The sequence below is a fragment of the Balearica regulorum genome, chromosome 2 (genome assembly GCF_011004875.1).
Source record: "Balearica regulorum gibbericeps isolate bBalReg1 chromosome 2, bBalReg1.pri, whole genome shotgun sequence".
Taxonomy (NCBI): domain Eukaryota; kingdom Metazoa; phylum Chordata; class Aves; order Gruiformes; family Gruidae; genus Balearica; species Balearica regulorum.
In genome coordinates, this window is record NC_046185.1 from 14,459,414 (window position 1) to 14,485,814 (window position 26,401).

Here is a 26,401-nt window from a genome sequence, read left to right on the forward strand (position 1 = left end):
TTTACTGAGGCAGAACTAGGCCAAATGACTTCAAAATAACCTGCAGTAAAACTGGAAGTAGGATTCAAGACAGTCAGCTTTCTCTTAGCAAGAAACTTCTTTTTGTATACATCACTGTCAGCTGTTAGGAAACTGTTCAGATATTCTATAAAAATCATTTGTAGCTAAAACTATGTTAAACAAAATAGAATTATTTTCAGTTGTAGTAGGGGATTGTTCATAGTTAACTGTTGTTCTGGTAATAATTTGTACTTGCTAAATTTTCTTGATTCCCTTGGGTAATTACTGTTAAATGTCAGATCACTATAGTTTCAATAAAAATAATAATACGCATACTCAGTCATAGACAGTGACTCTCTACTGTTATTGTCCTCTTCCTCAAAATTCTGTATGGCTCCCAGGCATTCGTCAATACTTGTTTGGAGAGAGTCTTCATTTTTCTGTGTGTCAAAATTTATTTCCTCCCAGTCAGAACTGCAGAACTAATCAAGCGAAAACCATTTTGAACATCACAGTTTTACCTTGCACTAGAGACAAGCAGAGAGTTGAGGAACTTACATTCCCTCTTACCTGATAATAACCACATATAACATGACTTGCAAAATACCATTTCTTTACACCTGGAATACCAGCCACAGAACATGCTGAAAAGAGATAAAACAATTATTCAAAATAATCAATCTACTACTATCTGTTCTTCTTATCATAATGAGCATCTTTGTTGAAAGACTATGCAAGTCATTTAACATGCCACAATAACTTATGTTCTACTTTACTTTGGCATCATAATTAATATCTAAACATAACTATATTGATGATCTGTTAATAAGTTACTAATCTGTTATTTATGACTGTTAGTAAGTAAGAAGATTTTTGACCTCCTCTCCATGCTGATTGATATTGCTCTCCATTTGCAGAAGTTGTGTCATACCTAAACTAAATCATAGCTTTCATAAATAAGGTTTATGCAGTTCACAAAATGAGATGCTCTCTCAACACTTCTATGCAATAAAAAGCAGAAGTTGAAAACAGATTAACATTCCTATCTTCATTAATTTTAACAGCTTATAGTGTTTTCCCCACATGAATCACAATTAGGTGACAGCTGCAACAAGATGAGCCTTAACAGCTGAACACTACATATCCAAACCAAGAAAAGAATTAAGAAAGTGTTTTCTAACAAAAAAGACCCAAAGACCCAACCCCTAAAGTGCTAAAGCAGATCTTCAGAAATCTATTTTAAGATGATAACGTGATTTAATACATATTCATGGATGAGGGTTTGGAATTGCTACCCAACAGATAAATACTGCTTTCACTGAAAAAAAATTAGGAGACATCATAGGAGTAATGAAAACATCAAACTGCATGAGAAACAAGCCCGTTTCTACTCTAACTTGCTGTTAAGCTGGACTGAAATTTGTCAGCCTTTCAAAATCCTTGTCTAAACATATTTAATGATCGCGTAACACCTCAACTGCTGAAGTGGCATCAGTTCTCTGCAGGAAGAGCAGCAGCAGGAGCAGTCCCACCTGCAGAAGTTGGGTTTCCTTAAACTTCTGCCTTGCTTCACCCAGATCATAAAATTTGCCTAGGCCAATTCCTTGATAGCATTTGCCTTACGTTACTGTTCATTACTGTATTTACCTGGGAATGCGCTCACATCTGCATTTATAGATGAGTTACAGCTTTCTTTCAGGAACTGATAAACGTTTGCAGCAGTCCAAGCTGAAAAAAAACCCCAGTTTTTCTTAAAACTACTGAATTACAGAAGTAAAGTCTTGCTTAGACTTAGACGTTTTGTAAAATACTCGTTAAAGTAGCACACATCTCAGGAGCGCTCTACCTAATTATGCAGCAGTGCCGCAATAAAACACAACCCTCCCAAGTTTCTTAAGGTTTAAGTCATTAAAGATTGAAGGGGAAAAAAAGGGGGTGTGGGGGGGGCTGTTTAACGAGGTAGGGATCCAGAAAAGCCTGGGCGGGCGCAGATCCTAGACCAGCGACCGTAACGACGAGCCCTCATTAACCAGGCTCGGGTGGGCCCGCGGCAAGCAGCTCCCCACACGGCGCGGCCTCCGGCCCGTCCCCGTTCCCCTGGGGCGGTACCTGCTCCGGAGCTGCCCGCCACCGCCGTCCCCTCGGCCCTGCGCTCCCCCCAGCTCAGGAGCAGGACGTAGCGATCCATGGCCGGACGGGACGAGGACGGAGCCGTCGCCGCTCCGAACGGCCCGCGCTGCCGCCCTTGCACCGCCCCTCGCAGGGCAGCGCTTCCGCTTCCCGCCGGTGAGGCGGCCAAGGGACTCCGTTTCCCTTCCCCTTCCCCTGAGCCGCGGTGGGAGGGTGGCCATGGCCAGTTACACCAAGGCGGCCCAGGTGAGTGAGGCCCTCTCCCCCTCAGTGCAGGCTGTGCCGGGGCGGCCGCTGCCTCCGAGGGCGTGAGGCGGAGTCACCCCGGCGGGACCCTGGTCACCGCCATGGCGCTGAGTGGCCGTGAGGGAGCGGGCGGGCGCCGGGACGGGGGAGCAGTAGGCCCCCAGGGCAGGGCCGGGGCGGCAGGCGGCCCACCCGCGTCGCGGTACGCTCCGGTGTTCGCTTGAGGGGCCCGCTGGCGGGAACCCGTCAGTAGGTGTGGGCTGGCTGTGAGGAACAAGGCTACCTACTGCAGGCTGCTCAGGATGTTCGTGCTCATAAAACTACATTTTGGGGAGTTGTGCCCTTCACTGAAAGAGATGCTGGGCGTTAAATGGCCCAGTTTTACAGTTCAGTTAGCAATAATAGAAACTTGCAAGCAGGAGATCTCCACTTTTGAAACAAAACTCTCAGAGGTGGTGAGATAACATATATAACAACAGTGTTGTTATTGCCACATACATTGGAATCATGTACAACAGTAGATGTATCACAGTGTGTAGCAGCGTTCTCCATCCATTTGAAGGTTATTTGGTGGGGATGTTGTTCTTCTAGTATTTTGGAGTGTGAAACTGTGTTGATCTAATTAGAGAAGCTAGAGTTGTATATGGTAGTGTGTTCTTTTACTATGTTAAGTACTACCTCTCTTTCTCTTTAGCAATGGGCTACTTTTGCCAGAGCCTGGTATCTCCTCGATGCAAAGATGCAGCCACCAGGAAAAATAGCAGCTGCGACTGTAATCAGACTTGAAGGCAGGCATAAACCTATTTATCATGCACTAAGTGAGTATTGCAGTAGATAAAAGCATTCCTTCACTTGTATTTTTCTTCTGATTTCAGTTTTAAAATTGAGCTTGGTATATATATAAGGTTACATATTTCAATTGTAAATTATAAATGTATCCATTTTCTTTCTCATCTTTTTCTTTCATATCCCTCTACAACTTTATGCCATTGTCTTTACCAATCCATATAAAGCTCATTATGAATTCATATTTATTTTTAGTAGCTGAACTACAGTAGGTTGTGCTTCCTTTTTTTTTTTTTTAAACCTTGAAATGTGTTTTGCTGCATTGATTTTAAATGTAAAGATTTAATTCACAGTGCACATAATGATGTGATTCTTGAACACATTTTCTGAACGCCACAGAGTCTTGGAGTGGTTCCTCATTCTGAATAAGGTGCAGAGAAATCCTGTCTTCATGAGGCAATGGGTGCAAACTGTGGAGTCTCCATCCTTGGAGATATTCAAAAGCTGGTCCTGCTGGAGCAGGGGTTGGACAATATGACCTCCAGAGGTCCCTTCCAACCTCAGATACTCTGTGATGATGAGGCTGGAACCTGTCTGGTTCTTAAATGGGAGACATAATCAGTGTTGCAGATTAAGTAGTAAAGAAGTACCTGTGATCTTGTCATTATTTGTAATACCGTAGTGCCTGTCTCACGGTGCTAAACATGATCGCTCATATTGATGGTCCAGCGTTTCCTCTAATACTCATGCAAAATGTTCAAGCGACATTACTGAAACATAAAGGAAGCATTAAATTTTGTTCCTACATGTAGAGTGTACATACAGCAATTACACTTGATCTGTTTTTCATAATAGAAGGTAGTATTTGTAGTGTTCTAAACATGTTTTAGATACCAGAATTCTGCTGTTGCAAATTATGTCTTATCCACAAGATGTCACTGGAGACTAAAATAAAACAGACACTAAAGAGACATGGTTTTGGTTGTCCTGTGGGAAAGATCTTTGATACTTTTATGTCCATGAAGAGATAAAAATCCTGAAAAGTCATTTCAAAGATAACTTTATTTGGTCTAAAGTATTCTATAAATCGGTACCAAGTGCATTACACCTGAGATTGACATTGGTGGGTTACTACTACTGAGAAATATTTGATATTCACTAAGAGAGCAAAGTATGCATGAATTTGTGTTTGGTGTACTTAACACTTCTTTTTTTTTTTGTTTTCTTAACTGACAAGAAATATTTTAGTGTCTGTGAGATAACAATTCCTCAGACAGAATAACATTGTGGGGATTTTTTGTTTTGTTTTTAATTTGGTATCCAGATACCCTTCCATAAAATCATTTATTGTGTTGAAAAGTCTCTCAAGATGAATTTAAGCTGTGGTTAGGGGAGGAAAGAAATTTGATTTCACATATATTTATTTTCTCTCTTAGGGATAATCTTTCATTATTCTCCAGAGTCTCATATTTTTAGATGCTGTCAGACCATATGCCTTAAATAAGGGGATACAACCTTGTTCAGGAGGTTTGAATCTGGAATTGTAGGTTTCTCCAGCACATCCCCTTCTCTCTACCCTCATCCCCTTGCATCCTATCTTTGGGTCTGTATTGTGAAGCTGCTCACAAAGATAGTGGGCCAGATTTTTTAAAAAATTGGCAATCTGGTTCTTTATGTTGGGTTGTGAGCAGATCTAGGTGAGCCATTTCTGTTGCTTGGGTAGGATTTCTTGCTGTCCTCTGCATCCTCAAAGGAGAAGACAAGGCTACATGGAAGTGTCCCGCAAACCTGATCTGGCCCAGGTGTTATTCTAGATTTCAGGGTTTGTTTATAACAGCTAGAAGCAGCAACAAAGACTTGCCTTCTAATGAACGATTTGGCAAGTAATTTGTGAGTCTTGTGAGCTAACAGTTGATGATATGTACCTTTAATTATCATTTAGTCCTTAATTAAAATGTAGGAGGGAAAAATGTATGTACCTAAAGCACACATTTTTTACTGTGTGATAGGAATTACTGAACTTATAAATGTACAGAGTTATAAAATGGATTTACTATGGCAGCTTAGGTTTATATGAAGAGGTGCAATGCATATGCTGTATGTAAGAAATAGCATATACCATGATGTAATAGAATATACTGGCCTTGTTTTTTGTGTATTTCTTGAGGAAAACATACTTACATACTTGATAAAAGAATAATTCGATATTATAGCATGAAAATAGCCTAAAGGAATAGTTTTATTGCATGATATTTTGTGAATATTTTTCAGAATTAGGATGCAATATAACTGTATTTACGGAGATGGAGAATATTTTTGCTTTCTTCCTATTAAGTGCAGGCATCTTGAGGTTATGGGAACAACATAGTTTAAAAACCAGTGGAAAATAATGTATAAATTTGAAATTTGGAAGGAGACATCAGCTATCCATAAATTCAATCTACTTTAAAAAGAACAGGTTGCAGTCATTTTTCAGGCAGCGTGTAAGTATCCTGGTTAGTTTTTCTCCTGGCTCATTTGTTCGTAATTGATCTATTGGTGCATGGAGTTGTTAATTCAGTGTTTACACAAGTGGAGAACTGTTGGCAAAAATTTCCTTATATGAGCTTATTCTGTCATCTTCCCAAGTTAAAAAAAAAAACAAAAACAAAAAACCACAAAATCCAGTAACAGTTCCCTGACATTTATTTAGACATAGAGTGTTTTTAGAACTGATCAGTCAGCAGTTAAAGGCTGCATCATAGAGTCATAGAATCATTTAGGTTGGGAAAGACCCATAAGATCATTGAGTCCAACCATTCACCTAGTACTGCCAAGTCCACCACTAAACCATGTCCCTAAGCACCACCTCCAGGGATGGTGACTCAATCACTTCCCTGGGCAGCCTGTTCCAATGATTGATTTATTTGGTGAATAATTTTTTTTTCCTAATATCCAATCTAAACCTCCCCTGGCACACCTTGAGGCCATTTCCTTTTGTCCTATCACTTGTTACTTGGGAGAAGAGACCGACCTAGGAAGAGGGCCAGACTCTTTTCAGTGGTGCCCAGCAACAGGACAAAGGGCAACGGGCACAAACTGGAACACAGGAAGTTCCATCTGAACATGAGGAAAAACTTCTTTACTCTGAGGGTGACAGAGCACTGGAACAAGCTGTCCAGAGAGGCTGTGGAGTCTCCTTCTCTGGAGAGATTCAATATCCACCTGAACGTGATCCTGTGCAACCTGCTCTAGGTGATCCTGCTCTAGCAGGGGGGTTGGACTAGATGGTCTCCAGAGGTCCCTTCCAACCCCTACCATTCTGTGATTCTGTGACCCCACCTGGCTACAACCTCCTTTCAGGTAGTTGTAGCGAGTGATCAGGTCTCCCTTCAGCCTCCTCTTCTCCAAGCTAAACAACCCCAGTTCCTTCAGACGCTTCTCGTAAGGCCTGTGCTCTAGACCCTTCACCTGCTTCGTTGCCCTGCTTTGGACATGCTCCAGCACCTCCATGTCTTTCTCATAGTGAGGGGCCCAAAACTGAACACAGGACTCAAGGTGAGGCCTCACCAGTGCCAAATACAGGGGGGGACGATCACTTCCCTAGTCCTGCTGGCCACACTATTTCTGATACAAGCCAGGATGTTATTGGTCTCCTTGGCCACCTGGGGACACTGCTGGCTCATATTCAGCCAGCTGTCGACCAACACCCTGAGGTCCTTTTCTGCGGAGCACCTTTCCAGCCACTCTTCCCCAAGCCTGTAGCATTGCATGGGGTTGTTGTGACCCAAGTGCAGGACCCGTCACTTGGTCTTGTTGAACCTCATACAGCTGGCCTTGGCCCATGAATGCAGCCTGTCCAGATCCCTCTGCCGAGCCTTCCTACCCTCAAGCAGATCAACATTCCCACCCAACTTGGTGTGGTCGGCAAACTGACTGAAGGTGCATTCGATCCCCTCATCCAGAACACTGATAAAGATATTAAACAGAACTGGCCCCAAATATGAAAGAGAACTGGCCCTGGGGAACACCACTTGTGACCGGTCACCAACTGGATGTAACTCCATTCACCACAACTCTTTGGGCCCAGCCATCCAGCCAGTTTTGTTACCCAGTGAAGCGTACAGCCATCCAAGCCATGAGCAGCCAGTTTCTCCAGGAAGCTGCTGGAAACAGTGTCAAAGGCTTTACTAAAGTCCACATCCACAGTAGACAACATCCACAGCCCTTCCCTCATCCACTAAGCCTATCACCTTGTCATAGAAGTAGATCAGGTAAGTCAAGCACCTGCCTCTCATGACGCCATGCTGACTGGGCCTGATCACCTGGTCGTCCTGTACGTGCCACATGATGGCACTCAAGATGATCTGCTCCATAACCTTCCCTGGCACCAAGGTCAGGCTGACAGGCCTGGAGTTCCCCGGGTGCTCCTTCTGGCCCTTCTTGTGGATGGGCATCACATTGGCTAACCTCTGGTCAACTGGGACCTCCCCAGTTAGCCAGGACTGCTGATAAATGATGGAAAGTGGCTCAGTGAGCACTTCTGCCAGCTCCCTCAGTACCCTTGGGTGGATCCCATCTGGCTCCATAGACCTGTGTGTGTCTAAGTGGTGTAGCAGGTCACTAACCATTTCTCCTTGGATTATGGGGGCTTCACTCTACTCCCTGTCTCTGTCTTCCAGCTCAGAGGGCTGGAGACCCAGAGAACAACTGGCCTTACTGCTAAAGACTGAGGCAAAGATGACATTAAGTACCTCAGCCTTTGTCACTGTGTTTCTCCCTGCATCCAGCAGAGGATGGAGAGTCTCCTTAGCCCTCCTTTTGTTGCTAATGTATTAACAGAAACATTTTTAATTGTCTTTTACAGAAGTAGCCAGATGAAGTTCTAGCTGGGCTTTGGCCTTTCTCATTTTATCCCTGCGTAACCTGACGACATCCTTGTAGTCCCCCTGAGTTGCCTGCTCCTTCTCCCAAAGGCCATAAACTCTTTTTTTCCTGAGTTCCAGCCAAAGCTCTCTGTTCAGCCTGGCCGGTCTTCTTTCCCACCGGCTCTTCTTTTGGCACATGGGGACAGCCTGCTCTTGCGTCTTAAAGAACAATGAAGATGTTTAAATTGCACTTTAGCTGTAGTTGAAAGTAGAGCTTTAAAAGAACACAAGATTAAAAAATGGTAAAAAACTTAAAAAGGGTGTGAAAATTGCATTTATTAATTATATACTCCTGTAAAAAAATACATGCTCAATTTAAGTCCTTCTTAGTGTAGCTGCTTTGTTACCTACTCAAAAATGGTTTAATCAATTGAGCCTCTTCAAATATATTTGAAGAATATCAAATATTGTTCTGATATAGTAATGTGTATGAGAGCGAATTGTGGACACATTTTCCAATTGAATGAGTGGTTATAGGTTATACAGCTGATCGAGATAATTACTTCTGAAAAGAAACCTACATTTTTTTTTCATATTTTCATCATATTTTTGAGATGAGTATGGGTTTTATTAACACTTAGTAAAGATCTATGAAAGTAACTGTGGCAAGGTATTGGTGATAGATTATAGGCTTTGCAGCTAAAAAACTTGATGTGAAAATTGCTGATATAACACTAAACATATATGTATGTGCCATAACATTCACTTCTGCTTGATTGATGAAAGTGTATTTTTTTCCCAACAGAGCTGTTTTAGGTTTTTTGTGGGGCTTTTCTTACCCCTGCCCCCCAATCTCTTTTTTCTTTTATATATTTAGCCCTAGGCAGTAATTATGACATTTTTCTTATACAAAATACTCTGTCCTTCAGTAAACATTGGTGCTATTCTTATGAGAAAGCTAAAATTAAACTATTTAGGATCATTGTTTAGAACTAACCTTTTTTTTTATTCTGGGTTTTTTGAAATATGAGTGCATATGCAGCATAATGTGTTGAATAAAATAATACAGTTGCCTGTAAGCCAGATTTCCAGATCTTAGTTGAATAATTGCAATGGTTTAATGATATAGTCTGATGGTATTTTACCTGCTCACCTGCCTTCTAACCTGACAGTACTAACAAAAATAGTAATTAAGGTTGGTATTTAAGTGTAAATTTGGATGGTGCGACTCAAAAAGCTCAGATCTTTAAATTTGACCTTTATGGAAGGTATATATATGTGCTATTATGTATGTATTGCACACTTTATAGTTGCTATTTTGGTTGATTGCTCCTATGGTTCTCTTAATATTTTCCACTAATTTCTACCTTGTAGGTGACTGCGGAGATCATGTTGTCATAATAAATACAAGACATATTGCCTTCTCTGGTAACAAATGGGAACAGAAAGTATATTCTTCACATACTGGGTAAGCTTTATAATAAATATTCAAATGAGTTAGTGGCAAATTTAATGTCATTTTTTTAATAGTTATAGTGTTTAAAATGGTGCTAGCCTTTTTCTTTTTTTTTTCCCTTTTTTATGTTGTTAGGGAAACAACATTGTATGTTGTTTTGTATGTTGTATGGTTTGGGGTTTTTTGTATGTTGTTAGGGAAATAATCTAACTCAAAAGTAGTCAGAGCAGTTGAGTAAGTTAACAGATTTGGTGAGCCATGTTGTTTTGTGTGAACCATGAACCCAATGATCAGGACTATTCTGTTTACAGAAGACATTCCTATTGGCATTGCACATTTAAGATATATACAGTTGCTGACTTCAATTACTTTATCCTACCAGCACCTATTTACCTAATAGTAAATATCAAGACTGATATATTATTGAATCAGAGGATGAAAAAAACCAAAACTGTAATAGTAGTAAGAAGTGAGATACTCTCAAGATGTACTGATGTATACAATAGGGTGTAATATATTATTCTGGCAGACATAACTTGTTTACAGATGGAAGTGCGATAATCAATTACAGATGGTATGGCAACTATCAGCTGAGTCAAATAAGAACAGTTGCTCCTATTTTATACAGTGACAACACTAGATAATAATCTCTAAGTGTTAAAATGTATCCAGTCAGGAGATGAATAAATCACATTGAGAAAGCTAATTTTGCTTATACTGATGTTTCAATCCTGAAATTCCTTTGCTGAGTTGCTGATAAGTTCTTGTTCAGAGTTGATGGAAATAATGTGGGGGTTTTTTCTCCTCCACCTCTATCACATCTTAAAAATTTTCACTAAAAACTTCTAAGTTAAAGCACTTGAGTGAGTAGCTAAGTTGGTTTTGAGTAAGTGAAAAGAATTGTAGAATTAAAACAAATATTTAAATCTGTGTGGCTCCCTAAGTGGGAATGTTTTAATGATGTTGGGTTTATTTTCATTTCACTTAGTCTGATACCTAGTAGTATAATTAAATCAAAATGAAACCCAGCTTTACCTGACATCTGTGTAATTTCTTGGACCACTGTATTCATTTAAAGTATATGCTTAAATGTGAATTAGCATGACTCCACCATATCACATAGACTTTAGAAAGACCGATGCATTGCAGTACACTTTTCTTTACAGGAAGTCACATTTTGTTACTGTAGATATGCTAATTCATGCTAAGGTTTAGCTGAAATAGTAAGAAAATATTAAATACTATTCGAAATGGTTGTCTCTTATATCAGCCACAGACTGGTTGTGAGTCTTGATCATCGTGAAATATTTCCAAGTTTTGCATGTCTTACTCCCATTGTATTCTGTAGCTGTGATGGTGCATTTAATAACCAGTTTTAAAAACATCCATCTGCTTGGGAAACACAAACTTTTTAATACTTAAGTGAATAAATAAGAAAGTGCAAATGGCGTTAAACTTAGATACTTGACAACATAGAATCTTTCTAATACAATCATAGAATCACAGAATCATTTTGGTTGGAAAAGAACTTTAATAGCATCAATATAGCTGTTGGCCTTGGAGAACAACTTTTAAAAATGGCTTATAATACCATTATGCTGTTGTTCAAGATGTAGTGATATTTGTGTTAACATCATGCTTGAGCATATAGCCTTAAGCTTATATGTTTGTTCTGGTTTTATAGCTATCCTGGTGGTTTCAAACAAGTGACAGCAACTCAGCTCCATTTGAAGGATCCAACTGCTGTAAGTGTTGCCCATTCTTCCCTTTCATTTGTAAAGCTGGTTTTGTTTTTGTTTTTTTTTCCCCATTTAACTAGTTCCCCTAAACAAAAGGGATCAGTTACCTGCATGCCTAAAGCTAAATTACGAACATTCTGCTAAGGGCCTTAGAAGCTTGGCTTGTGACAGTGTTTTTGTAAACAGCGAGTTTTGAGGATGCATTTTCGTGATGTTTCCATGCTGTCCAAATGAGCAAATCAAGTTCATTTCCTTCACTCATTTATGACCGATTCGCTTGCTCTTAGTTTCAGAGGTCTGACCTTTCTCATAAGCAAGCTGCCTCAAGTTGGACTTCAGCTAAGCTGTACTTCAGCTTAACGACACTACTACTTTAAGAGCCAGCAAGAATAATCTTAATCTTAAAAGTGTTAGAAGGTACACCTGCCTCTTTCTCCCAGTAGAATTCAACTGTAGGTTTTGTTAAAAAATTCATTTTTTGTAAATCTTTTCTGCAAAGCTGTGTGTTTATGGTCTGAGAAAGAATTGGAAAGTATTTCATTGAACTTAGGGCTCTTTACTAAATGTCTGTGTTAGACTATTATTAATTCTGCAGAACATCAGTGTTGATGTGTTACTGATTAAAAAAATAGGGTGCTACATAGGAACATTCTGGGATGTTGACTTACACAGTTATGAAATTACTTTTATTAGGGTTTTGAACGGTCAGCATTGGAGGACTGAATTCTTGTAAGTAGTAGTGTTTCAGAACATGATATGAGGCCCACAGAGATTAACAGATTTCTATGTTTATTTTAGACTGTGAAATGCTTTGGCTTGGGTCACCTTATATATAAAATACAAAAGTGCTTCTTTTCCTGGAGAAATTTTATCTGCTGTAAAAGTCTTGGGTTTTGTCGACGATTTTTTTCTATGACTTAGAAATCCTGGTTTGTCCCAAGACTCTTTTACGCAAGATGTGCAAGACTCAATAAAAAACTGGTCCGCCATGTGAATTTGCCTGGGTTTCGTTTTTAGTTTTGCAATTTATTTCTTTATTGAAAGTGAAATGGAATCCCACAGATCAATATTATTTTCTGTCTAGAACTTTTCAAAACAACTTAAATGCGTTTGTGAACAGGTTCTAAGGTAGTTGTAATTCCTTTGGGAATTACTGGTAGTTCCATGTCTAAAATGGATTCTTCAACCTTTTTCATTTGAGCTTCAGGCAGACGCTGTGCACTGGGAGGCAGTATGACACAACTCGTTTGTTAGGGCCTGAGAATTGGATGTTCTGTAGATTACCTTCTGGCATTCGTTCCAAAATACCTCTTTTCTTGCCAGACTCGTAGATGAATTTCTGTGCAAGCAGAGGAGGATTAAATGCATTGCCAATAACTAAAGCATGTTGGACAGAGGCTCAGCAAACGGTGATGTGGCTCAAGGCTTGGTCTAATTTAGTGAGACAAATTTTCTTCTAAACAGAATTGTGGAGAGCCCTCAGCAATTAACTCGTTCATACTATTGAAGATTAAGTGTTTGGATGTCCCTCTCATAAAGATATCTCATATGTATTTTTGTCATAATTAATAATAGTGGATGGTAATTTGGTGTGATGTATTCTGTATGTGTAGCTGTTACAGGTTTTGACTTGCAAGTGATTTTTGTGGCTAGAAACATTTATTTACTAGTTGACTTGTTTTGGTGTGAAATACATTGGGATATGACAAAGGTGGAATATGACAAAGGTGGAATTTATGATGTTGCTTTATTAACATGTTTTATTCTTAGAACTAACTATTAAAATCTGAAAAAGGATTACTGTAAAGAGAACCATGCCTTGCCTAAGTAGCATTTGGATCTTCAAAATTTGATCTAAATGATGCACAGTTATTGCGGAGACTTTTATAAATCACTCTGTTTCACTTCTTTGAGTTAAAAAGATACCTTTTCTGTTTTAATCATGTTAAATGCAATTCCTGTGAAGCCAATAGAATTAGGTTGTAGGAAGCAGACTATCTGCGGAATCAAAGGGTTCATTCTGTAAAGCATTGTTTTCATCCTGGAGGCTACTGCTTTTTCTCTGCCCTTGGTCCTGTTGTCTCCTGTTAACTCATCCTGGCAGTGCTTCATTAGATGAATCACCATTCTTTTTGGAAATAGTGCTGTTACAGAAATTAAGGCATTAGATTAATGGAAGAGACTACTTCCAAGGAAAAGGATGTTGACATAACACCTTGTAAACTTGCGTGGTGTTACACAGAGATTTTGCAATGGATGTGACTATTTTTCGTTTATGTAAGAAATAGATTAAAGCTTGTAAAATTCCATATGTGTATATAGTAAGACTCAAGCGCTGCTCAGCACTGTCTTTACTTATGTATGTCTAAATTCAAACATACAAATCCCCAAGATAAATATTTCTCCATTACAGTTTTGTTTAAACATAGTTTCTAGTATACAGAGAGACTGGTTTTAGGAAAAGATGGTACACAGCTAATAGCTAATTAAAAGGTTATAATTAATAATTTGATGCAAAATAGTTTACGGGGAGGGCTGAAAGTCGTAAGTAAAGTTGTCAGACTTAAGACATGTTTACTGCAGTGTGGTTATCCTTGATCATTTCTAGTTCCTTCATAAGGTACCAAGATAGGGATGGATGATGGTCTGATATTCTCGCTTAATGGAGGTTAACATCATTGTATCTCTCTTACTAACTTCGGATCTTTATATTCTTTGCGGGTAGTAGTTAGTGCTTCAGAAGAATTTTGAATGTGTGCGTGTGCATTTTTTCATAGGATCATAGGATGTTTCAGGTTGGAGAGAACCTCGGGAGATCTCTAGTCCAACCTCCTACTCAAAGCATTGTCAGCTATGAGGTCAGCTATAAGGCTGCTGGGAGGCTTATCCAGACTGGTCTTGAAAACCTCCCATGGCAACCATTTCCAGTCCTTGACTTTTCTTCTTAGTTGAAAAGAATAAAAAAAACCCTCTGCCTATTATAAGCGTTTAATCTCAGATACATAATTTTGTGCCTTAGATTGACAAAACGTTACTGTTTTTTCCACTTCTAAGTATCTTCTATGTTAATGTGGGGCAGTGAACACAAAAGGAGGTCTGCATAATTGATGTTTTATATAGAACCTAAAATTCCATGTTCATTCTGCCAAGTTTTTCAGCACTTTGGAAAAATGTGGTTTTATGGTAGGGTAAAAATTACAGTGTGTTGCCAAAAAGATATCAAAAGTAAATAGTCTAGCACATTTTTACCTTCAGCACCTTTGAGTTCCTTTGGGAGGTATGGGGAGGGGAGCGTCTGTGAATCTGTTTAAAATTTATCTGCTCTTGTGGAGAATAGCAGAGAATAGCTCTCGTCTATTGGACTTGGCCAGGCTACTTTAGGAAGTGCTTATTGAAGAAAAAAAATAGCTGCTTCACATTTTAGCCTTCTCTTTCTCTGACTTAGATTTAGTGTAAATTCTTGGACCACCCATAGACGAGAGTATTAAAAATGTTGTTTAGGTGCAGTGTAACAGCTTGTTGCTGTAGTTCGAAACAGCCTCTCTGTTCTTCAGGTTAATATAATACTAATATTCTGTATGGTATTTACTACTCTCTTAGGATATATATTAGCAAACAGCATTAATTTCCATTGTAAGTTGCTAAGAAAAATCTTTTTGAAAGGTTTGGTGTTTTCTTTGCCAAGAGAGTCTTTTGAAAATAAAGAAAACAGTAAACCTTTTTATTTGAGGTGCAGGTGTTTAGAATGCACAGAGGTTTGGGGTTTTTTTGTTATTTTTAATAAAAGTTGCAGAACTTTTGTTTACCTCAAAAAAGGCTGATAGGCATGAGACCAACACTTTCAAAATTAAGCTTTGAAGTACTTGATACAAGAAGACTACAAGGTGTACTTTTGTATTTTACAGATTTGAGAGGGAGCAAAGATTACTTGGAAAAAACTTTCTGGAAAAATCTTACGGCTTTTAATTAAAATGCCTGCAAAATATGTTCACGGATCTAATCTGTAGAACCAGGTAGTAATCCTGTTAAGACAAAGTTTTCAATCAATTTTTATTTTATTTCTATTTATAAAAGTAGGCAAAACTTGGCTCATCATCAGTTTCTTCATCAGAAACTCCCCCCCAAAAAAAGAAAAACAAGAAATCATGTTTGGCTAATACCAAATGCTCAATGAGAGGATTGACCTTTGCAGCATTCAAAGGCTCTATTGCCTCTGACAAAGAAATAATGGGCAATAATTGTTCAGAACGAATGTTACCTGCTAGGGAAGATTATTAAGCTCTATGGAAATCTGCTGTGAGGAAGCCTCCGGGGGTGTCAGGGTTCTGGTTTGTTCAGCTGCTGGCACTGATAGGAAGGGGCTTAAAATGTTCTAATTCTCCTTTTGAATGCTCTTTAGCAACACCTTGCGTGTATAGACATGCTATTATATCTGCATAATAATGATCTTCTGAAGAAAACCTTGGACAGAAAACATGGTTAAATCTTGCTGTTGGTATTTGAAAGCCTATTTTCTTTGCATCAGTAAGCAATAGTTGATATAATAATATGTACATACTAAAAGTCAGTTACTGCAACACCAGATATAATAGCATTTTCTTTTATAACTATGGAGCAATGTTTTTTAATTAAGTAGAGCAAAACTTCAAAGTCCAGATTATTAGGCACACAGAAGTTAGTATGGCATGGGGAGGAGAATATTGTTATGGAACCTGTTACCTTAAAACCTCTAGGTGCTTTAAGTAAGTCTTAGTGCTGGCTTAGTCTTGTGCTTCATAGTAGACAGAAATAAATACTTTGTTTAAAAAAAATCTTAATCCATTTCTTATTTGAATTTGCAAGGCACATTAATATAGTCATTTAAAGGACATTAAACTTCTGAGTTTTTAAGTGCTGAACAGTAGTGGAAAGCAAAATGGCATGCAATGGAAGTTTAATTTGTCTGTGACCAAACAATTCTTACGGCAGTGTTAAGTACGTTCACTGTTGCTGTGCTACTCATACAACTTTCAGAAGTAGGAAGGTGAAGTTCTTTTTGGGCTTTTATAATGTATTTGGTGAAAAGAACAGTATCATATAAAGAACAGAAACCCAAGACCTGGTAGAGGGAGGATGTAGTATCAAACTGTACCTCTGAGTAACTGGTGTATCTCCTCAATTTCTTCAAGGGTTGTTTTTTGGTTTTGTTTTTATGCCCTGTAATTAATCACTTTGTTTTCTCTGGAGCGCTGTGTCCTTCCCATGTTCTAGAGTTGCTTCCTGGTGATTATTGGACTTAATTCAGCTGTTATGGTAGACTTTCTTCTGGAAATTTGGCCAATTGCTTTGTGCTTCTCAGGACCAGGAGTGGTATTGCTCTGTTGATTTCCTTTTTTAGAGTATGTTTTATCTGGCAAAGAATCTTTCTCAGAATTTGTTCTCCATCAAGCATAGTCTGCAACTTGCATGTGAGCCAAAGTCTGTCACAAAAATTGAAATGTTCAAGCCTCACACAGTGTTTCAAATATATATATATATTTAATTTATTTGTACTCATAAAATGTTAGACCATGTAGTAAGGGACTGAAAGTGCAAGAGTTTTACTAGAGCTGCCTTCAGATTCCTTTACTCCTAACTATCCCTTTAAACTGGAATGTAATGTCATATAACTGTGTGATTCTGAGCATGTCTATGCTGTCAGTATATAAATTAGCCAACTTGGAGAAAAGGTATTGCAATATTGAAGATGACAATTGTAACTACAGCCAGTAGGAATTTCGTAATTCAAAAGAAATTGGGGCAAACAGCATTGCAGTGCTTTAAAAATCCCCAAATATTGACACTGATGGCTGTTAATGAGTTACACATCTGATGGTGAATGTCTTTACCTGATGGAGAAAGTGTCATGGCCTTTAAGAGTGAGGATATGGAGACTTACAGGTTGCTAGTACTCAAGATAAAGGACTGGGGACAGGAGGGAGTAGGCATCCATCAATAACTGAATAAACTGTTAGACTGTACTAATTAGTTTGAAACTGCGATCAAGGCTGCAGTGAGACCTGTGGGTAGATAGACCTCTTTACCAGTTTGAAATCCCACAGAAATCAACTGGGGTTTTTACATTTCATATAAAATTAAACTCTTGTTATTTTGATAGTTCAAAGTAAAGATAATCACATAAGAAAACAATAAGAATTGTATTTTATTAGAAGTGTATTACAAGCATGTAGAGATTTTTTTTGTTGTTAATTCCTTAAAGAAATAGCCTGGTCTGATGTGTGCTTTCAGGAAGCATTGAATCTGGGTTTGGGTTTTGCATGAGCTCAGTAGCAGACATTTTCTTGCAATTCCATATCTTTTTATTGAGGGTTGGTGTATTTTTAGTAAAATTTGAGCATGTTCAGGTAACAGGAGAGCCCTTAACACCCTGTAAATATTGCTGGTTGGATCTGCCATTTCTGTTACGCAACTTTACTCAAGTTGCAAAAGCAGTCCTTACAAGTTCAGTTAAGCCTGTACTTTACTAACTTCTTTGACTTGTCATCACCCCAGTTAGTGTGAGGTTCTGGCTGTAGGCAGAGTTTTGGGCAAGGAGCTGCATGTAAACTTGGTCTTTCCAGGAGCTGGGTTTGGATTTGCTTTGGCTTGTAGAAGAAGTCTTTGAGGCAGAAGTTACAGTGCAGGAAGCTAGAGGTTTTCCAGGACTACCTTCTCTGTCCTAGCTCCCTGTATGGCCTTCTGTTCTGTAGTTGGACTAACTACCTTGCAGTAAATCAATAATAAAAGTACAGAATAGCAGGACCTTTTAAATTTACACTCCAGCTTCCTTAGTTAGCTTCTTACAAGTCTCAAATAATAGTTTATCACCACCTCACCCCTTTTTTTTTTTTTTTTTTTTTTTCCTTTTTCCTCTCTTTTTAATCTACTTGACCAAGGTGAATGAGCTTGAGGGGTGGGAGGTATAATTCTGTCTCTGACGAGTTCCAGCAAGGAAATTATGATCTGCTGCAGAAGCGAAGGCTTTGTTCCCTCTTTGTCCCTACCATGAGTTGCTGGGGCAGGGATCATGTGTGCTCAACTCAAGGTTATTGTTCTCTATCTTGTTCTCCACATGGGTGCAATGTATAGACAGTAGTATTTTCAAGTGGCTCAGACATCATTACTGTCTGGTACATGGCAAAATGAAAATAATACTGGAGCCAAACTATCTTGAGTGTTTACTAACTTCAGAATCCAAGTAGAAATGCCTGCAAGTTTAAGAACCTGCATTTCTCATTAACTTCACTTGCAACAATTGATCATTCTATCTTAATGACATGGTTCCAGCTGGGAACTTAGTGATTGTCTCTAAAAGTATGATTTAATTCCTTTAATTAATTTTATAAAAAGAAGCAACTTTGCTCAGTACACTTTTCAAAATATCTGGATGCCTGGGAGATGTGTTTGTGCTTAGTGCACTGCATTTCAGCATGCGTTATTGACTTCAGCTTAACATTGCGCTAATCATGCCTCGGTAGTTTCTCATTTGGAGTTAGTTTATGTCTGGGTGGCTTGGATCACAGGCAGAGCGGGTTTCCTTCTACTTACAAAGTTGCATGCCTTGTTTTACATTTACAAATGTTTCCCTTCTGGGTGAAGTCTGTAACAATGTGCTTTGTATTTAAATTACAGACATTAATACTAGAGTCCAAGAGAAATCCTGTTGAATTTTGTTACTTTTCAATAAGCATCATCTAGTGTAGATGTACAAATTCTTTGTTCCTGATGCTCAGAAGTGAGATTGTTGCTCTGGAACTAATAGCAAGGGAATAAATTATACCTATGTATAGTATGTTCATGATGCAGTGTCTTAGTATGTCAGCTATGCTTAAGATACAATGTATTAGTTATATAGAAGTTTCAAACACAGCAAATTACAGTGTTAAATTAGATGCTGAGAACACTTGGTAAATTTATTAGAGCCTATGGTTTTTTTTTCCTCAATAACGTGTGTGTATACATATGCAATAGGATATGGAGTTACCATAAGCTTCTCAATTCTTTTCAAAGTTGAATGATCATATGCAACCATCCACAATGCTAAATATAGCTCTTAACTTTCTAAGCTGAAATTTTCTGTATGGCTGTTATAGTAAGTGTTCCTTCTTCAAAACAGTAAGTCTAGGGCACCTTCTAAATGTGGTGCCAGGATTCTTCAGCATGAAGAAGTTGACTGAAAAGAGGTTCAGTGACTTGTGGAATGGGCAGAGGCAAACAGCTTACATTTTTCATGTTATTTGTAGCCTGATTATTTGTTGCCATTTTATCTTTTCTCAGATTGTTAAACTGACTGTTTATAGAATGCTTCCAAAAAACCTTCAGAGAAGAACTATGATGCAGAGGCTTCACCTGTTTCCAGAAGATGTGAGTAGTCATGCAGTTACATTTTCATTTCTGTATGATTTGGAGGTGAAGAGGGAGTGTTAGCAATAGCAAAACTCTTGTCATGAGAAGATAAATTAAGAAAAATCAAGTTGCTTTTTATTTTTGTATCTAAATATAGTTGAAATTTTGATGCTTTTTTCTTTATTATTTCACAAAATTGTGAGATAGAAGACATGGGTAAGATTGTCTTCTGTATTTAGGTCAAACACTTAGTATGAAGAACACAGTAGTAGTCTTGACAAATTTTGGTCTGGATTTGAGGGGGAGTAGTGGTGGTTTTTAAACAATGGAATAGCTAAGACTATTCTCATCTGCCTCAGATTATTCCAGAAGATATACAGAAGAATCTTCTACAAGAGATTCCTCAGCCACGTGCAGTCCCCAAGAGGTTAGATGAATATACACCAGAAGAAATTGCTGCCTTTCCGAAGGTTTGGACTCCGTAAGTATCTTAGAATTTTTTAAAAGGACACTTTGACTGAATATGTACTATGTAGGCTCTCACATTATCAGTAAGAAGAAAAAAAAAAAAGGAATTATTTGTCTCTTTATGTCATCTGTTTTGGAGAGACAAGGTCATTAAAGCAAAGAACGGTCATATTAGAAGGGAGAGGTTGCTACTTTTTTGTATTCTGGCCTTTCTTTTAATGATAAAATCTTTACTTAAATTCATATTTTCAACTCTTCATCGAAAGGAGTTGACTAAAAGTTGAGTTAAAAACTTCATTACCCTATTTGAGTTGTATGTGCTCTATAATACGTAACTGCTAGCTATAGCCAAAGGAAACACCACGTGGCTCTGTGAGGGAATGATTCACTGTGGGGGGAACCCTTCAGATTTTCTCCAGAGGAGGGGAAAGAATTCTGCTAAATTAGACTTTGGAGAGTAGATCTTTGGCAGGGAACATAGCACGTGTTTATTTTGATAAATAGTTTCTTTTCCATGTGCAAAATCAGCTCCACAGCAGTTGTGTGGCACATGAATGAGTATTTGTAGTTTGCTTTATACCAGCACATGCAGCATTGAGTCAACCTGCTAGTGAAAATAATGTGTTACACTGGGGACATTTTCTGATTAATACTAGTATGATTTTTCTTGTGTTCAGTTTGAGAGTCCTATTTAGTCTCAGGATCCCATTAAAGTAGTCAACAGAGAAATTAATTTTGAAAGATGGCCCCTTTCCTCAGTATTCTCATGAAATTCAAGAAGAAATGTAACAAGTGGGGAAAGGTGTAAATAACACAAGGACCCACTTGATGGTCCATCTCCAGTATTTCTATTTCAGTAGTAGTTTTTAAAAGGTTATGCCTCTCTTTGTCCTGCAAAAAGTGTTCCTGTGTATTTATTCATACACTAATCCTAGAAAATAGACCTGGTATGAGTCTCGCACAGTGTGTCATCCTATTGAGTAGTTCCACTAAACCAGATGTTGCATGTGGACAGAGGTCGGCTGTTGAAATGGTAGTAGCAGCTTATTGCTCATGAATCTGCTTAAGATATGGTCTCTCAGGTATCTTGGCAGCTGAATGATCACAGAATGGTTGAGGTTGGAAGGGATGTCTGGAGGTCATCTGGTCCAACAACTGTGCAGGGCCATGTAGAGCTGGTTGCCCAGGACCATGTCCAGACAGTTTTTGAGTATCTCCAGCAATGGAGACTCCACAACATTTCTGGGCAACCTGCTCCAGTGCTCGGTCACCCTCACAGTAAAAAAGTGTTTCCTGATGTTCAGATGGAACATTTTGTGTTTCACTTAGTTTTGTTCAAATCAATAGGACTGAACACTTCATATTTCTACAAGAGCATTTAATAGGTTCAATGTAGATTTTCACATCCAGTGGACTGCTGAACACTATTAGAGAATCATCTACAGCATCTATGTGGTTTAGATGTGTAGCTATTAGTGACTGGATAGTAGCAAGCCTTGTACAGTAGAAGAAATCATTGTACAACAGCAAAACTAGGAGCCTTTCAAACAAAGGAAGCCTTTAAATACAAAGAGAGGGGTTGTTTTAAGTAGGAAGATAATCTGGAGGAACAAAATAGAATTTGAATTAATGAAGAGAATGATCTTAAACCTTAAATGGTCTATCAGTAAAAAGAGAAAGCAAATAATTTCTAGTGCATGGCCAAAACTGTCAGTATATCTTTAAAAGGGTCCTGATGCTTTTTGCTTGCTAAAGCTATTATTAAAGGGGGGGTTGTGTGGTTTTGGGTTTTTTTAAAGTAAATTAAACATTTTAAATTACAGCATGTATTTTCTCTGCATTATAAGGCACATGCAAATAAGGGCATTTACCCTTCACAGGCAGCAGAGATATGTGGACAAGAGGTGTAAGTTTTCCAGAAATAAAATGGTAAAGATAACATAAATGAACACTTGAGTAGGACCTTCTTGCAATTCAAAAGCAGAGTGTGCTCGTAATTCCTTTTAAGGGCCAGCAGCTCTCACTGCTTAAGCCAGACAAATACAATTAAGAAATCCCAGGCATTTATGTAGGACAAATGTCTGTAACATTTTGCATGTATTTAAAGGATTTCTATTCTTTTGAGGGGAAAACTGAGTAATGGTCCATTCTTCTTTCACATGTTCAACAGAAACCAAAATATTTTTTTAGTGAAACTTCTTAACATTTGTGGGCTTTTGCTCGCAAATCGCAGTAATAACAGGAGAAGGTTAGTCTGTGCATTTATCTAGTCTTAAGTCAAGTGAAAAAGCTTGCATAGAACTCTGTATTTACATATAATGTGTATTTGTGCTTGCACATACACACACATAGTAGTCGTACAAACTTGCAATGATTTTTCATGTTGGAGATGGGATGAGACCTTTCCTTTGTGGAATATTTTTCCTCTCCTTTTAGTGTTTGAACTTGGTGAAGCATGTGGTGTCATGAGGGTTGACTGTATCACATGACTACTAAAGATGCACACCATTTTGCTTTTGTCTTTTTGGGTGTTTTCCCTATCTTGGCAGTTAACGTTTAGGTTCTGAGTGAAAGTTTTAAGTGGATTGGCCTTCAGTGGCTATTAAATACAATTCCCCAGATGTGACTTGTGCTCTTCTGCTCAGTTTCAGTATGTCAAATTTAATGTGGGTTTTGGTAGGAAATATTTAAATATCAAGTGAATGTTACATGGAGAACATCTATAAGTGTGTTCTGCACACAAAAAAATGTGTGTTTGTTTATGTATCAGTATCTAGACATTTCCTTGCGATAGTGCTTGCTTAATGTGGGTTCTCTTAGGTCTTTGTTCTATAATAGGGGAAGAGCATTGACAGCATAAAAAGAAGTGCATTTTGGAAATTATTTGGGTTTTGTCATATTTCTCCTGTGTTCTCACATGAATGTGACTAATACTTTCAAAAGCTTATTAAAAAAAACAGTTCTACTTAGGCTTCTGATCCTAAATGATACTAAAATAAAGTCAGTTCTGTGTAATCTGAGGCACCTCAGTATTAGAATCTCTGTTGAGAGGGAACAAAGTCCAGCAATGCTTTAAGCCCTCTTGAAGGTAGAGAGAGGTAGACTGATTTTGACTTTTTGTAATCTATAACAGTTATATACATTGCTATGTTTGGTTTTATCCTTACTGCTGGATGGCACTGAAAATGCTGAGATCTCCTGGTTCCTGTGAGATTTTATTGGATTAACCCTAAAGAAATTTAGACTCTGCACCAACAACCAGAATTCTACAGTGCATTAGAGTAAAGCTGATAAGCCTCTCATGCCATATGGTATATTATACTCTCGTATAACTGTCTTCAGTACTAATACTAAAAAAGATTCTCACATGATAATTTAGCACCCAATTGGAATCTGGCACTTAGCTTTAACTAACTAATTGGGAGTGTCCCTTTTGTTCCCTTTTGTCAAAGAAAACAGTGTTATGCTGCCAGAGCTTTTGAAATGCTTTTCTTTGTCCCCACACACTGCCATATTCTTGCTTGAGTTCATCTCCTCAGCACTGGGCCACCTCAATTGCGTTGACATGTAGGTGTGTGTGGCAGAGGACAAGTAAACTTGATGCCATCTGATTTAGTCATTGCTGTCAAACTACGCTTCCTAATAGCATCATGTTAACATTGAGAAAACTGCTTAACCGTGTTGATCCTTGGGTGCAGGTAGGAACATTATTCTGAAGCTAGATTTGAAGCTAGAATTCCCCTCCTGTCATTTGTTGGAACCATTCCTTCTGGAGGAATTCAAAGCACAAATATGCTTTCCGTTTTTTCTATTTCTCTCCTCTGCAGTCTCGTCCTGATTGGTTTTCAGTAAGTGCTATCTGTATACAGTCTTTTTATCCTGTGCCACTTACAGAGGTTGGGGAGTGCTGCTGCCATAGAAGCCCTGCAGCGGATTTGGAGGCTTTCAACTGAGAGGGTCATAGTGCTTTTCCTATGGGATGAGTGGGTAACACCAGTGGGTGTTCTGGTGAGAAGAACCAGGGCAATAGGTGGACCTGGAATGAGGAAAGGAAGGGTCTGACATGAGTGTGAGAGAATGCTAGAGACAAGTGGAGTTAGTGGGCTCTGGGTGCGGTAGAGAGAAACAAAAGGGAGTTTGGGAGAACTTTAACGCTCTGAGTAGAGAGACTGGGCCAGAAGGTTCCCTTCAGTCAACTACTCCAGCTAGAGCCACTTTTGAAGGCAGGAGGACATAGCTAACACTGATACCATACCTTTGCTGTGTTGGACTTCAGTCCTACCTTCTTTTCCACTCTCAGGAACTGGTAAGCCCTAGGAGAGGGATCAAGAATGAAGGTGGTTATCTACCATCTCTCCAATAGCCGCAGGGTCCATTGCTGTAGTCACTGTTGTAATTTCAGCTTCTTGTCCTGGCTTGCAGCCAGACCAGTGTGCATGTCAGCTATTAGTGTCAAATAGATGAGTTTTAATTTAACCTTCAGCTCACTTCTCTGGCAGTTTTGATGTTGGTCAGAGTTTCCAAGTTGAAGTAATGAGAAAAATAATAATGTTTTTCTTCCTGACTGAGGGAATAAATGTATTATGGTGATTCTGTAGTACTCAGAGTGCTATGGGAGGAAGGGCTTAGTTGTGAAATAAAAGATACAGAATTGAGCAAATTTAGTAAAATAACTTTCTGATGTGTAAAACACAGAAGTCTGTAAAAGGGGACTTAAAGTGACTTGTGGCAGTCACTGTTCTGATTAAAATGCCAGATGGAATGTCTGAGAGTAGACAGCTTTGCACCAAAGGCAGTAAAAGAAAGGCTATATGAATGTCTGACTCTAAGAGACTCTGTGTTCTGAACTTTTTCAGTGTGTGTAAGCCGATGGAAGAAGTAGTGTTTGCACTACTCTTTTCAAAGACTGTAGAAGCAACAAAGATTTCAATATTTACATATTCTCTAATGATGTCATCTTTTTAGAGGTGTATAGCAAAAAGCTTCTTTTAAAAATGAGCCAAAAAAGAGACAAAACACTGTAGACAGTTCTGTTAAACAAACTGAAGACAGATTAGTTAAAATATGATTAGGTAAATCTGATACTCTTTACAGTTTGTGATGTACTGAAAAAACAGCTACCTGATGTGAAAATTATTTCAGAAGAGTTTTAAATGTATTGGGAACATTAGTTGGTGTTTGGAAATCCAAGTATTGTAGGAATACATCTCTATCTCAGAATGAAAAACTGACTTTCTATTTGGGTTCCTTGTAATTTTATTCTTTTCCAGCTAACGGGCTGCCCAGGCAGGTTGTGGAATCTCCAGCCGTGGAGATGCTCAGAACTTGACTGCATGAGTTCCTGAGCAACCTGATGTAATGCTGAAGTTGCTCCCACTTTCAGTGGGGGAGCGGTGCTGATAAATTTTTGAGGTATCTTCTGATGCAAATTATTTTATGGTTCTTTATATATGATTAAACAAACACAGATAGTAAAATAGATGAATATTTTAATAAACTGTGTTTAAGAACCCCAATGCATAGCTTGCCAGTAGTGTTAGTCCTGTTTGGCTTTTCCTTGGGCTATTGTTTGTTACTCTCTACCAGGATCTTAGAAGTCTGGGTGAGAGCAGACGGCGCTGAAATGAGTAGCCTTTTCTTGTCTTCTGTGTCCTGTGTCCTGCATTTAGGATATAGAAGGCCTATGTGTTTACTGTGGTGTACTTCGGTCTGTGAGCTTCTTCAGAACCTATAGGTAGCTTCCAAGCAGTAAGAGTAGTCCCTACAATAAACCAGAAAATGAAGGATGCAGAAAAACTGTAAACTTTTTTTTTCTTCAGATGGTTTTAATAAGTCTTCCTGCCTTACGTAACTTTTGTTTTTAATTATTATTTATCTTCCATCAAGCTCTGAGCCTGGTGTCCACTCTGTTTAACAAAGTATAAAGGTTCAAAAGGGAATTAAATTCCTCTGAGAGTGATTTAAAAAAAGGAGGTAGAGGAGGACACTCTTTGTGGAACATCTTCTTTCTACAGAAAAAGAAAATTAAGTTATATTAGCCCTTTAAAAGTAGCTGTATCCTTTATTGGAAAAGATCAAATGAAAAGCGTAGCTTGTGTATGTAAGGCTATAAAATACAGGTTAACACAATTACACCAGGAAAATTAATCTTTAAGGTTTTACATTAGAACTTACACCCAAGAAATGTACTTCACTGTATATAAAATAGCCATAAGACAGATAACAGAGAATGAATATAATTTACTGAATTTATATGAGAAGTTATATTAAGAGGAAAAGAGCCTTTTCAATCTGAAGTAATATGTAAATAATTTTCATTCGGAATTTGAAGAGAACATGCTCAGTACTGCTAGTGATCTCGTTGG

General features: G+C 38.4%; 2 protein-coding genes across 2 annotated transcripts in view; one reads left to right on the forward strand and one right to left on the reverse strand.

Annotated features, from left to right (window-relative positions):
• MTBP (MDM2 binding protein) overlaps positions 1-2,289 on the reverse strand; it is a 28,117-nt gene extending 25,828 nt beyond the window's left edge. Inside the window, exons 1-4 of the mRNA XM_075743411.1 lie at positions 2,110-2,289; positions 1,648-1,728; positions 571-644; positions 337-482 (exon numbers count right to left, since the gene is read on the reverse strand). Coding sequence (XP_075599526.1) covers positions 337-482; positions 571-644; positions 1,648-1,728; positions 2,110-2,188 — 380 coding nt within the window. The 5' untranslated portion in view covers positions 2,189-2,289. The remainder of the gene's footprint in view (positions 1-336; positions 483-570; positions 645-1,647; positions 1,729-2,109) is intronic.
• Positions 2,254-26,401, forward strand: part of MRPL13 (mitochondrial ribosomal protein L13) — a 38,581-nt gene continuing 14,433 nt past the window's right edge. Inside the window, exons 1-6 of the mRNA XM_075743414.1 lie at positions 2,254-2,376; positions 3,071-3,194; positions 9,384-9,477; positions 11,150-11,210; positions 19,500-19,586; positions 19,928-20,049. Coding sequence (XP_075599529.1) covers positions 2,350-2,376; positions 3,071-3,194; positions 9,384-9,477; positions 11,150-11,210; positions 19,500-19,586; positions 19,928-20,049 — 515 coding nt within the window. The 5' untranslated portion in view covers positions 2,254-2,349. The remainder of the gene's footprint in view (positions 2,377-3,070; positions 3,195-9,383; positions 9,478-11,149; positions 11,211-19,499; positions 19,587-19,927; positions 20,050-26,401) is intronic.